Raw genomic sequence first — 13,853 nt, 5'->3', positions numbered from 1 at the left:
CCCTTCCCCCACCCATGCATCCACCCCAGCCCATACACTGTCAGCCCAAATGGTCCTCCGCTTCTGCTTTGCCCATCACAGACCATGGGGTGCCCGGGGGAGGCCTCGACCCCTGGCTGGAGCTCTCAAGCCACCATCCTCTCTTGCATCCTCCACTGGACACTTACGAGCTAAGGGCTGGGCCTGTACCACCCTCCCCTTTTTTAAAATTTTACCGGAGGGCACATGCGCTCACCAGAGGCGGTGGGGAGTGAGAAGGCATCCTCCCCATGGGGTTTGGTCACACTACAATCCCTTCTCTTTCATTCTCCCTCCTATGGGGGTTTTGGGCATGTACCTGCTCCTGGCATATTTTTCAAGCTTCTGGGTCCAGGACTCGAACCAAAGCCAGCCATGTGGGATCAATCAGCAGCTGGCCCTGGGCCTGCCACTTTCTGAGCAGGTGTGCCAGTCATGTTGGAGAGCTCTAATGTTCTGTGGCCTTGAACAAATTGCATCCCCTCTCTGTTTTTCTATTTTCCCATCCAAAAAACAGTAAGCCCCGGCCCTGCCCACCTGTTAGGATGATCTGCTGGGCGTTCTGCAGCCGCACCTGCCAGACACACACTGGATTGTGAGAGCAGCAGAGCCGTGCACCTGTCAGCTGTCTTAGTCTTGGAGTCTGGTCCCTTTCCTGCCTGTACCTTCTGGAGACACAGAACAGAGCTTCTTCCTGCTTATTGCCCCCAGTCAAGCCTTGACCAAAATCCGTGCAGGTTTATTGCCCTTTAATCTCCTTATCTGGAAGTTTCGAGCTACAAGGGTCACTGGAGACTTTCCAAGACGCCTCCAGAGGCAGAAAATCTGGAGGCCCCACTTCCTGCTCACTGTCCATGCCCTGGCACAGAGCTTCTCGATCTGCATTTGCAGGAAGGACCCTGCACCAGAGCTGGAGTGCGCCTTGTTCCAGGCCCCACAGGGAGCTGCTGAAGGTGGGGCTGAAGCTCTGCAGCTCAGTCCTGGGATGGGCGTCCCCAGGCGTCCTGCACTTCACCATCAGTGGGCCCCTGTGCGCATGCACAAGTCAGCCCTCACCCTACCTGTTGCAGGGGCCTGAGGCCCAGAGGCAGTTCAGCGGACAGCATGAGAGCTCTCTCTGAGCCCGGCACCACTTGGGTTACTGTGGGAAAGGGACAAGGACGACCCTGCCAGGGTCGTCTAATGGCACAGGCCCACCATGCCACCAGCAAGCCCCACTGAGGGTGAACAGGGCTAAATGGCTTGAGCTGTGAGCTGAGGCAGGGAGCTCAGCATCTGCGAGCCAGGGAGGGATATGTCGGAGCTCGGCCTCGAGGGCCCAGGAGAGCAGGCCCAGCACAGAGGTGAAGGGACAGCGCTGCAGGTGGAGGACACGGTGCTGACACAGAGCGAGGAGCTGGCAGGGTGGCTGGGGCAGCTTGGGCCTGCGTGAGTGCAGAGCAGCTCAGGGCTGCAGAGACAGGTGGGGAGGGCAGGGGCTCCAAATTCCGCCCTGGAGGTGGTACCTGAGACAACATCCAGGTTTGTGGCTGGAGAAGTGACATAGCTGGAGTGGAAGTGGGTTTAGCCCCTGCAACCAGAAAGCTGGAACACGTGGCCTGGGCTCGTATCTAAGGAAGAAATAATTAGGCTGGTTCGTTTCATGTGCAGGTCCACTTACTGGAGGGGCTGTTGAGTACACCTAGGAGAAGGGGAGGAGGAGGACCCTGAGGCCTTCCTTGTTTGGACTGAGGGTGACCGCCCTGGGACAGGCGTCCTCAGCTAGGATGGAGGGCCCTCCTGCTCCTGCAGAGGTCGGGCAGCCCGCACAGGAGGGAGATGAGCAATTCCTTTCTGCTTCCCTCTCACCTGCAGGTTAACATGGAGACAAATGGCTCTGCTCAGCGTTAATCAGTTCCCCAGGGAGTTCTGCAGCAGCTGGCTGGAGAGGATGGAGAGGCCTCCTCCTCCCCGATTCCAGATTCTAGCTCCCCGAGCTCCACCCAAATCATCTGTTCAGGCTGGGCCTGCAGACCAGAGAGGACAGGGTGCCAAACGCACCCCCTTCTTACATTGCAGTGCTAGCAGCCAGGGTTCGGGAGGAAGGAAAGAGCACAGGAAAGACGCTGGTGCCCTCATTGGAAGGGTGGGTTTATTTTAATTTGCTATAAGGTACGTGAAACACAGAACAAGACAGAAAGTGAAAAGTCACTCCCCAGCGGGGAAGGCCACCCCACAGTCACTGCTCCTCCACTGTCCTTTTGGGATTTGGGGCACGCACACACACACACACGCCTGGGGTGATTCTGAAGTCATCGGGGCCGGGACTTGAACCACGCAGTTGGTCATGTGAGATACAGCTGCCCTAACTACCACACCTGGCTGGCCCCAGAAAAGCTCTCATGCCCCAAGACTGGCTACTGGGCAGGTGACAGCATCTCATTTACATGGGTTTGCTGATGCTCTGCGGCAGCAGGAGTGAAGGGAACATTTAGCAAAATTGAATGTGAGTTCAAAACCAGGTTCGCAGAGGAAGCTAGAAGCACCGAGTGTCCATGGCCCCTCATTTCTCCTCAGAGCAGCAATACCTAAAGACCTAGCTATTCAGAGGTGGCCCGGCATGGCGAGCTCTGTGCTAGGAGGCACCATGACCCTTAACTGAACGAAACAGAAACCTGTGTGCCCTCCCCCCACCCTCCAGTGCTGATTCAGAACTGAAAGCATTAATCCTTATCTAATCTAATTTTCAGCCAGACCCACTGACTCTCTCTCCAATGCTCTTTCCAATACATTGCAGAACCCAGACCCGGCATCCCAGGGCCAGCTTTCCGCCTGTTTCCTACACCATCCAGCTTGAATTGTCCGGGGTTTCGTCTTGAACCTTCTAGTGACTGGAGCAATTCTAGGGAAGGAGGGCTCACTGTCGGGCTTCCTCTCTTCCACGGAGCAGAAATCTATAGTTTCTCCACTACTCCTGCTCTGGCCCAGAGCCCTGCCAGCCACATCCATTGCTTCTGTCCCATGACAGCCTTTCAGAGATCTAAGACACCCCCCCCCCCCGACCACAGGCCCCAGGAGGCTCTATCCTGGGTAGTTTCTTGAGTGATACCACTTTGAATGTCTTCCTCTAAATTTCCAAGCTGTCCCCATGTCTCATCCAATTTGAAGTCCAGACTATACTCAAACCCTCCCAGTGGGAGCGAGACCCAGTCAGTGGAGCAGGTCCCCAAGAGATCATGGGGTGCATAAGGAGACACTGAGAAAGCATGCCCTGCGTCACTCACCCAGGGCAGAACCAGGGAGAGGATCCGGATCTCTGACCTCTCAGTCTAACCCTCTAAGACGCAGAACAGAGTTTCCTTTCTTCCCGTACCTGGGTATAGTACCAAATATTTTGTATCTTATCTGAGTTGCTGTAAGTCAGAGTGGAAGCTGTTTGTAGAGGGGCAAATTCCAAGGATGGCTGGGGAAGAAAGGTGTTCTAATTGTGAGGTCAGGGTCACTTGCCTATCTGGGCCTGGTAGGGTTCAGAGCTTTGAAAGGAGCGCTGTTTCTCCAGAACAGGTTAGGTGGGGAAGCTGAGGCCCGCCCCCAGCTCTTCTATTACATAGAAGAAACTGTCATCAGTAGCCTCAGAACACACATGCAAGGCAAGACTCATCCTTAGCTGGAGTGACTGTAAATTTATAAATAATGCCCCCCCCCTATTAAAAATAAATAAATAGAAAGCCCTGGGCTGTCTTGTCTGATTCAGCTTGTTATCCTCCCTCCCACCCCCTTGTTTTGCGGCCAATGAAGTGATCGCACTGGAAGCCCTGCCTCCACTCTGCCAATTTTCTTATCTGCGTATATTTAGTATTGGCAGGGTTACTTACAATATACTGTTTTTTGGTAAAAAACTTTTTTTTTTTTTTTTTTTTTTAGTTTTTGCTATAGGGCGTGTGCACTCACAAGAGAGAGAGAAAAAGAGAAAGTGAGTCTGGGGGGATAGCCATGCCACAATCCCTTCTCTCAGGATTTTGGGCATGCACACACATGCGTCTGGCATCTTTTTCAGGCCACAGGAACGGCTCAAACAGCACAGCTGACCATGTGGGGGTCCAGCTGCCTCAACCTCCATGCCATCTGCTGGTCTTCAGTAGAAATCTTATTATTATTTTGTTAAGGATTATTTTTATTTAATTTTATTTACCTTTTTTTTTTTTAACTTGCTATAGGATATGCACCTTCACCAGAGAGAGAGCAAGAGATAGAAAGTGAGAAAGCAAGCAGCCAGGTCAGGGACTCAAACCAAGGTCTGCCATGTGGGAGTCTAGCACCTTAACCGCCACACCACCTGTTGACTCTTGGTAGGAATATTTTAAAACCACTTGTCCATTTTGGGAGGGTTAATTTAGTTAAATGTGGTTAATACAACCAGTAAATCCAATCTGGAATAATTTGTTCAGATTCCCCTAGATTAATTAGCCAGGTGAATTAATTAGGATAACCTGACAAAAACAGATGAAAGTTGACAAGTATCCTCATTGCTCTTTTCCTTCTTCCTCTTCTTTTTTTTTTTTCTTGGAGAGGTTTTAGCTAGAGGGTGCGTGCGCTCGTCAGACAGAGAGAGACAGAAAGCGAGAAATCACCCCCCAGGGGGGATAGTCACGCCGCAATCCCTTCTTCATTCTCCTCTTGGGATTTTGGGCACGCACGCACACGCGCCCAGTGTGTTTTAAGCCACTGGGTCCAGGACGCGAACTGCGGTTGACTACGTGGGAGTCCAGCGACATAGCCATTACGCTAACTGCTGGTACCTCTTCCTCTTCTTTTTTTATTAACATATAGCAACTGTGGGGCCGGCAGGTGGTGCGGTGAAGGGCGCTGGACTCCCAAAGGCCAAACTCTGCTTTGAGTCCCAGACCTGGTAGCTTGCTTTCTCTCTTCCTCTCTCTCTCTCTCTCTCTCTCTCTCTCTCTGTTCCTCTCTAGTCAAATTAAGTAAATAAATAAAGTTTTAAAAAATAATGATAAAAAAGCCATAGCAATTGCACACACCTGTGGGAGGAGTATAGTGTGATTTTTCAGTACTTGTGTACATGTATAATAATTAAATCAAGACAATTAGTACACTCATCACCTCAACCATTTGTCATTGCTTCTCGTAGGGAACATCCCAAAGCCTCTTTTTTAGCTTCTCCGACAAGTACAGGAAATTGCTAACCGCATTCTCCCCGCTGTATGTTATAACACCAGAACACTAGACATTGTTCCTGTTTTTCGTTTGTTCATTTGGTTTTAGATTTTTACCGTAGGGCACATGCACTTGCCAGAGAGAGACAGAGACAGACAGGGAAAGTGAGAAATTGCCCCCCTGGAAGTATGGCCAAGTCTCGGTCTCTTTTCCTCCAGTCTCCTCTAGGGATTTCAGACATGTATACACACACACACACATACACACACACACACACACACACACACACACACACACACACACTAGTGCCTAGCATTCCTTTCAAGCCACAGGGTCCGGACTCCAACCACAGAGTCAGCCATGTGGGATCCAGCACCTTAACCACCACGCCACCTGCTGGCCTGACATTGTCTCTCTTCTCTGTCTGTTAATGAGCTTCCATTAACAGCATCCTCTCTCCGTCCTCCTCATCCTTCCCTCTGGTAGTCAATCTCCATCTATTTCTATGAGGTCATAGTTTTCCATTTCTACATGCGACACGCACACCGCCCCTTTCCTCAGAGTGTTTCTCCTCTCCAGAGACTTCGGGACTACGAGACATGCAAGGCTACCTGACACCCCTGCTGGGGGGGGGGTATCAGCACGTCTGCACTGGCAGTGCTAGTCCCAAGGCTTATAATTTTTTTTGAGAGGTTTTTGCGATAGGTCACGTGTGCTCGCCAGACAGACAGAGAGAGAGAAAGCGAGAAATCAACCAGAGGGTATAGCGACGCTGCAATTCCTTTTCCTCCATTCTCCTCTCGGGATCTTGGGCATGCATGCACACGTGCCTGGCGTGTGTTCAAGCCACTGGGTCCAGGACTCAAACTGTGGTCGACTCCATGGGAGTCCAATGACATAGCCATTTCACCATCTGCTGGTTCCCTTTTTTTTTTTTTTTAAAGAGAGATTTCTTTCCTATAGGGCACATGTGCTCGCCAGAGAGACAGAGAGAGAGACAAGAGAGACAGAATGAGAGAAATCACCTCCCAGAGGGATGGCCATGCCACAGTCCCTTCTTCTCCATCCTCCTCTCGGAATCTCGGGCACAAACGCACACGTGCCCGGCTTGAGTTTAAGCCACCGGTTCCGGGACTCGAACTGCAGTCCACTACATGGGAGTCCAGTAGTATAGCCATTATGCCATCTGCTGGTCCTGAATTCTTTTCTTACTTGTTTAGATAATATTTTTCCTGCACTCCAGGGAGTATGTTGCACTTAGAGGTCACTGGAATAGGAAGTGGAGGCTCAGAGAAGGTTCTCAAGCTGCGAGGGATGGCAGAGACAATCTAGCCTAGCTGTCGCATTGCAGGTGAGGAGATGAGGGTCCCAGAAGGGATGCAGCTTGCCCAGGGTCACCTGGCCAGTGAATGGCAGATCTCGGTGAGGATGCAAATCTCTGGTTAATGTGAAAACCAGCTGCCTCCCGCGTCCCAGCTGTGATCTAGCCTCTCACTGTCCCCTCACTGAACTGCAGGCAGGTCCTCGTGCCTCGCATTCTGCTTCTAAGCCTTGGTTTTCTCACCTGTAAAATGAGAATAATCAAACCCAGCCGTCATGCTGCTGTCTGAGTGCCCTTCAGGTCCCGTGGACAGCTGTGGGCCAGGAAGCAGCCCTTGCTTATACTCTGGAAGACCCTGCTTAGGGGGCTGTGCTTTGGGTCCCCTAGGGCAGAAGATTCGGCCTTGGCCTGCCAACTGCAGTGGCTGGCCAACAGGACTCAGACCCCTTACCAGGGTGCACCAGCCTGGCCTGGCAGGAGGTGGGCAGCTGTGGACACAGCTCCTGGGCTTTACGAGGCAATGGTCTGAATTCCTGCCCCTGTGCTAAGCTGTTCCTTCTCCCTCTTCCAGGTCCTTCCTGCCTCCTCCAGGCTGTCCTCATCTCCAGCCTCTTCTACCAAGATGAGCCCCAACGTGGATTACTGTAGAGGGCAGCACCCTCTATTCCAAACTTTCTAGGCTTTTCAGTTGGTGTGTTCAAAGCCAAGAGAAGGCCCTGGAGTACCCCAAGAAGGCAGATGGGGCAGAAAAGGAAGGGGGAGCAGGGGCAAGGGTAAGAGGGAGGGGGCGTGTTTTCTACGGAGAGCTTAAAAACGATAGTAAAACCCACCCAAAGTCTGACTTCTTACTATGGTACGCCTGCGATTGCAAACAACGTCACTGGTAATATCCTTCCCTGCCAGGGCAGGCTGCTCTTACCACCGTGCCCTTGGGTCCTGGCCAAGACCTTATACCAGTCCCCTGTTGAGCCAAAGCAGACTCTCTACTCACTGCATCCCAGGGAGACACAGTATGTCCCCCTCGGTCCCTTGCTTGTATTATTTACTTTGCCAATAACTCCCTCTCCACCAGCCACCCTTGCTGACTCAGCTGCTATAAGCTCAGCTTAGAGAAATGCTGCCTCTTCCAGGAAGTCTTCCCCCATGCATTTCCATCCACCCCCACCCAGGTCTCGTGATTCCTCACCCAGGATGTCGACTCAGTGGTCTCATATTTTCATCTCCAAATAAAGATGCAGAAAAGGAATCCGTAGTACAGAAAAATAGCAAGGAGGGTCTTTTCCTAGCTGTGTGACCTCAGGCAAGCTTCATGGTCTCTTGAGCCTCGGTTTCATCTCTGTAAAAGGACCACTTCTCCTTCGAATGGCCTTCTTTCCTGAACCTCGGTCACCACCTCTTAGTCACACCCTGACTCTTGTCAGGGAAGTCAAGCACCCGCTTGCTGACCTCCCCACCCCAGGCCAGCTGTCACCTGCCCGGTGACCTGCCCAGTGACCAGCCCATTGCCAGCATTCCCGATAGAGCAGTAAAGACAGACTCGGGCCCGAGGAGAGGGTCTTGGAACCCATAGCCAGAGACTTCTCTCGGGATGACACAGCCCTGGAGTCCTCCCCGACTCTGCCACGTCGGCTACAGGTTTGCGGAAAGGCCAGCTCCGGGGATGGTGTCGGGGCCACGTGACAGCCACACACTGTCAAGCCCATTTCTTGTTTCCAGAACCTGTTTGTTCTCATAACACCCTAAACTCCTTCACCCCAGTGGTTTCTTTTTAAATTATTATTATTTTTAGTGATTTTTATGATAGGGTGCATGGGCTCACTGGAGACAGAAAGTGAAAAATCGCCCCTTGTGGGGGACGGTCATGCTGCAATCCCTTCTCCTCCATTCTCATCTCAGGATTTTGGGCATGCATATACATGAACTCGGCATGAATTTTAAGCCACCAGTTCCGGGACTTGAACTGTGGTTGACTATGTGGGAGTCCAGCACCTTAACCACTACACCACCTGCCGGCCCCCACCCCAGTGGCTTTTATTACATTATCTGGTAAACCCCAACACTGGAGGAACTAGGGTGTCTAAACACTGTTGGGGCAAAGAGTGGACAAAACCTAGACCCGGGCAAGGGCTCACTGGGGCAAAGCCTTCTCTCATAAGCTTGTTCTCCCAGCACAACTCCATCTGCGATCAGACCCTGGGGAAGGGCACTGCCAGGCAAGCCAGACCCAGGGTCACCACGTCACCTCCTCCTGCACCCAAAGCCAATCCATCTTCCACCCTACCTCCCCAACATCTCTCTCTCTCTTTTATGTTCTTGCCATAGGGCATGTGCACTTACCAGAGAGACGGAGCGAGTGAAAGAGAAAGTAAGAAATCACCCCCCAGGGGAGATGGCCATGCCACTGTCCCTTCTCCTCCACTCTCCTCTCAGGATTTTGGGCACCTATGCACATATGCCTGACACGATTTTCAAGCCACAGGGTCCAGGACTCAGAACACAGTTGGCCATGTGAGAGTCCAGCGCCTTAACCTCCACGGCAGCTGCTGGCCTCCAAACATCTCTTAAACCATCCACATATCTCCACTCCCGCTGCTGTGACCAGCCACTCTCCCCAATCATAGTTTCAGCCAATCTTCTTGTCTCTGTCTCTGCAAAATAAGTCAATGTGAGCGTGCCACTCCCTGGCCTCTGTTCTTCCCCCCAGCCTCACCTTGCCCAGGAATCCGAGCTGCAGACACAGGGGTTTTCAAAGGCCCACTTGCAGGCCCTCAGGGCCTTAGCACAGGCTGCTTCTGTCCGGTGGTGTGCTCCCTCCCCAACTCACCAGATTGCCCGTGTGCATCTGCCGGGTCTCAGCTCGAGACCGTTCCTTAGCACAGCCTTCTGCAGCGACCTTGGATAAGGCACAGGCTCTATTTTGCACGTTCTTCACGCTCCCCCCTCAGGCACCTGCTCCAGGTTTCAGGGGGCTTTGCAGTGACTGTCCATCTCCCCTCTGGTCTGTGAGCCCATGAGGGCAGGCCTGAGGCTGGTTTGCCCTGCCCTGCACTCTACCACTGAGGCATGTACTTCACACACAGAACGTGATCAATATGTGAACAAAGGTCCTGTTTGAAAAATTACATTAAACACCAACTTTCTAGGGAACAAAGAAGGGGCTCGACTGGGCAAGGGTCCAGGATTATCTGTGTGGGACACATCTCTGTGGCCTTTCTCCAGGGCGGGCCTCATGCCAAGCCACTCTGGTCACGGATATAACAAGGACGAGGCTAGTGACCCAGCTGACCAGCTCTCGTAGGTTTTCCCGTCTGGTCTCCCTGGCGCTTCTCCATGGCTTATAGAACCAGCTGTGTAATAGTCAGTCCACAGGAGCATTTCTGAACCAGCGTACATTCGCTCTGTGAACATTCTCTTCCTCCCCAGGGCCAGGACTCAGGAGGCCTTTCTTCGTAGGGTTGGATGAGGAAAAAGAGGTGGATTCTAGCTAGAGCAGGCTCAGTTCCCAGCTTTACCTGTTGCTGGCTGTGTGACCTTGCAAAAGTTACTTAACCTCTCTGGGTCCCCATGTCCTCATCTGTAAGAAGAGGGCAGAGCCTTTCGCTGTAAGGCTGCCATGAGGATTGAATACATGAATGTACACCAAGGGTGTAGAGTGGGGCCTGCCACATGTCAGATGGCTCCAAGACACACAGATTTTCACACTTCTAAAACTATTTACTTATTTTATTTATTAGTATTGCTATTATTTTAAAGTTTGCTATAGGGCAATGTGCTCACCAGAGAGAAATAGAGAGAGGAAAATGAGAAAGCAAGCCACCAGGTTCGGGACTCGAACCATGGTTGGCCATGTGGGAGTCTAGTGCCCTAACCATAACGCCACTGCTGGCCCCAAGATTTTTACATTTGAACACCTCTGAAACGGAAGCACAACTTGTAAGCATAGTTTAGCTGTCTGCCACGCTTGCCTTCTTAGTGGATTATAAAATAGTGGCGCATCTCACAATAGATGGCGCCCCACCTTCGGTGACACACGGCAGTAGCTTAGTTTCTTTGCTTCCTTGCAAAGAGGCTGAAAGGTCTGTGAGAAGCCCAGTGACCGAAGACCAAGAACGCACACCACAGAGGGAGAGGGGTCTACTGAGGTCTGGCCTGTGTTCCAGATCCCTGCGTGTCCTGGGATCTGAGGTGGATCTGACGTGCAGGCCCTTGCCCAACCAGGTGCCCTCTGGACCCGTCCCAGCTGTCCAAGTGCCACTCAGAGGGGGCCCAAACTGTGGCCCAGTGCTTCTAGGGACACTGCAGGCCTTGGGACCCGCCCCCAGAGACCTCTCCTCCGGTGCGACTGCTTCATCAAACCACCCTGGACTCTGCTCCCAGCTCTCGGGAAGGCCAGCATGGGGATGTCACCCAGGCCTCACCTAAGTCCTCATGCTGCGGGCGCCTTCTTCCCGCTCCAGCCTGCTGACGTTAGAGTGCCTGTTACACTACCTCCTTTTACAGTTATCTTAGAACATATACCACATGTATGTGAACTGTCAAAATTGTCACGGAAATAAATCACCTATCATGCATACGGATTTCAAAACACAGATGTGAATTACTAAGCCACGGAGGTGCTTGTTCTTGGGTAATATCTCTACTGTGCAAGCTTCATGGGGTGCTAACACTAACCGCGACAGTGCAGCCTAGCGCATGCCCAGGCTACGCGGTTTCACCTATTATAATCCTACAGGGCCACCGTCCTCTGTTCTTTGTCTTTGACCCAAATGTTATTCAGTACATGACTATAAAAGAAAATAACATTTTCATTCTTTTTTTTTCTAAGAAAGATTTTTTGCTAGGGTGCACTGACTTGCTGGAGAGACAGAGAGAGAGAGACAGAAAGCAAGAAATCACCCTTCAAGGGGGATGGCCATGCCACAATCCCTTCTCTTCTATTCTCTCTGGATCTTGGGCACGCACACTCCCCCCCCCAGCTTTTCAAGCCTCTGGATCTGGGACTCAAACCATGGTCGACTACATGGGAGTTCAGCAATGTAACCATTATACCATCTGCTGGTCACCATTTTCTTTTTTTTTTTTTAGAGAGAGATTTTTTTTACCTTAAGGCATGTACGCTTGCCAGAGAGAGACAGAGACAGAAAGAGGGAAAATGAGAAATCACCCCCTAGGAGAACAGCCACGCTACAATTCCTGCTCCATTCTCCTCTCAAAAGTGTAGGCATGCACACACACGTGCCTGGTCTGAGTTTCAAGCTGCTGGGTCCAGGATTTAAACCACGATCAGCAATGTGGGAGTCCAGCACCCCAACAATAACATTTTCTTAACCACTATGCCACCAGTGGCTGGATCCCACATGGCAGACTGTGTAGTGTGAGTCCCTGACTCAGTGACTTTGAGGAACACAGTGGGTACATGTGCTTGTGTGCCCAAGAACCTGAAAGCAGGGAGAAAAAGAGATTACGGTATGACTGTCACCCATGGCAGGTGGTTTCTCATGAATGCATGCTCCTTAAAGAAGAGAAAGAAGAAAATTCTACCGCCTGGTGCTGACCAGCTTGATGCCTGTTTGTCTGAGTTACTCTATAGTTGATGGGTTTAGTACATTCATGCTTTTCTCATAGCCAAACCAAAACAGGCTCATTCCACGCGCTGCTCTGCGTTGCTTTGCAGCTACTGTCACAGATATCTCTGCGCAGACTGGGATCCCACAATGCTCCACATCCTCTATCGTGTCCCCTGGCAGGTCCTTGGGCTCCCTCGCCAGGCCCCTAAGGCCTGCCAGAGCACCCAGGCCCCTGCCAGAGCCTCAGGCGCTGGGCTGACAGGTTTCTGCATGGTTGCTCCTCCCATCCTCAGAGCAGGGTTCATCCGAGAGTGGGTCATGGCCCCTTTAGGGCCCTCTTCAAACATAGCTGCACCCTGGCACAGAAAGACGGCTCTTAGACGCAGGGGGTGGGGTTACTGGCGGCTGGCTGTCTCTGTCGGATTTGATTGTAGGCCTTCAAAACAGACCGGAAGTTCTCCCAGGCCCAGATGCTGCCCTGGTATTTCCCTAACCCCCAGGGCTCCCGAAGTCACAGAAAACAACGAACAGGTGCCTAGCATTTTACAGCTCATAAAGCGCTTTATCAACCTGAGCCCTACAGCAACCCTATAAATTAGGCAGAGCAGGTATTTATTACCTCCATTTTATAGAGGAGGAAACTGAGGCTTGGAGAGGTAGGGTGATTTACAAAGTCCGCCCTTGTTTCCTTCCCCTTCATACTCTGGCTGATTCTCCCACTTACAGCCCAGCTGATTCCTCCTCCAGGGAGCCAGCCCTGACTCCTACTCCACCCCAGTGCTGAGTTAGACACCCCTTCTCTAGGGTCCATGTTCCTACACCAGGCCCTGAGCCCTTCAGGGTGGGGTGGGCCTGTCTTATCTACATCCACAATCGCCAACCACAGAAAAACCTCAGTAGGTGGTGGCTGGGTGAAGATGGTAAGATGAACAAGGAGGACAAATTCTCCCCGTTTTCCAGAGGACACTGAGGCACAAAGAAGGGTGGCACTTGCCTACGGAGCACGTCAGTGGCCAAATCGGGTCCTCTTCCTTAGAGGCGTGGCTTTCTTCATTCCACCGTGTGCCTGGTCCGCAATCTTGGGCTCATTTCTGTCTCCTCTTACTGACTGGGCCTGACCTGGTCCAGCCAGGTGTGGAGGGAGGACTAGCCAGAGGGGGCTTGAGCTGTGGTGGGTTCAATCCCCCGGCCTAGGCCAACACCCTGGGCAGCTTCAGGAACAGCGGCAGGAGGGGCCCATTTATTGCACAGGCCATGGCCACGCCCTTGGGAGGACTTTGCAGGCACGGCTTACTCCATCCTGTGACTGGTACCATTATGATGCCATTTTGCAGGTGGGGAGGGAAAGACCCTGGCCCATGGCCACCCAGTGGCTGCGCTAGGGCTGGAAGCCAGGGCTGCATCCCTGGCAGCAGGCAGCCCAGGAGCTTGTTGGCACCACAGCAGAAAGAAATGCACAGTCAGAGTGTAGGAGACAGTCTCCGGGGACCTGCAGCCGTGGCAAAGCCCCGGACTTGTCTTCCCATCATCACCTGGCCGCCTCCACCCCAGGTCCAGCTGGGGGTGAGACTGCTGCGCCCAGAGAACACGGGCCTGCCCTGGGAGTCCCCAGCACTCTCTGTGGGTGGGGTCATGCCATTTATCAGCCCCCTGTGAACTCTGGGCTCACAGCCAGACTGGAAGTGGCTGTCCCATCAACCCTGCATAAATTCTCAGCTCTCTGCTCTCATCTGAATGAGACCTCTCATCTCTGCTCTGGACCGGCTGATGGATGCTTCTCTTTTCCTCACTGT

The 13,853-nt window shown here is 52.3% G+C and overlaps 1 protein-coding gene across 5 annotated transcripts in view; it reads right to left on the bottom strand.

Moving 5' to 3' along the window:
- Positions 1-13,314, bottom strand: part of CORO2A (coronin 2A) — a 56,807-nt gene extending 43,493 nt beyond the window's left edge. For 2 of the 5 annotated variants that reach the window (XM_014585999.2, XM_014586001.2), the window contains exon 1: positions 1,524-1,628. Coding sequence is in view for 2 of the 5 variants with exons in the window: in XM_014586001.2 (XP_014441487.1) it covers positions 1,524-1,562 (39 nt within the window). In the remaining 3 variants the exon portion in view is untranslated. Of the gene's footprint in view, positions 1-555; positions 576-1,079; positions 1,160-1,523; positions 1,629-13,054 lie in introns of those variants that run through there. The other 3 variants (XM_014586000.2, XM_006143696.3, XM_006143697.3) reach the window with 3 other exon arrangements.
- Between the last annotated feature and the right edge of the window lie 539 nt (positions 13,315-13,853).

This window comes from Tupaia chinensis, unplaced genomic scaffold, assembly GCF_000334495.1.
Source record: "Tupaia chinensis unplaced genomic scaffold, TupChi_1.0 Scaffold000104_1, whole genome shotgun sequence".
Lineage (NCBI taxonomy): Eukaryota > Metazoa > Chordata > Mammalia > Scandentia > Tupaiidae > Tupaia > Tupaia belangeri.
Note: the sequence above shows the minus strand (reverse complement) of the source record. Positions and strands in the feature narration are given on the sequence as shown.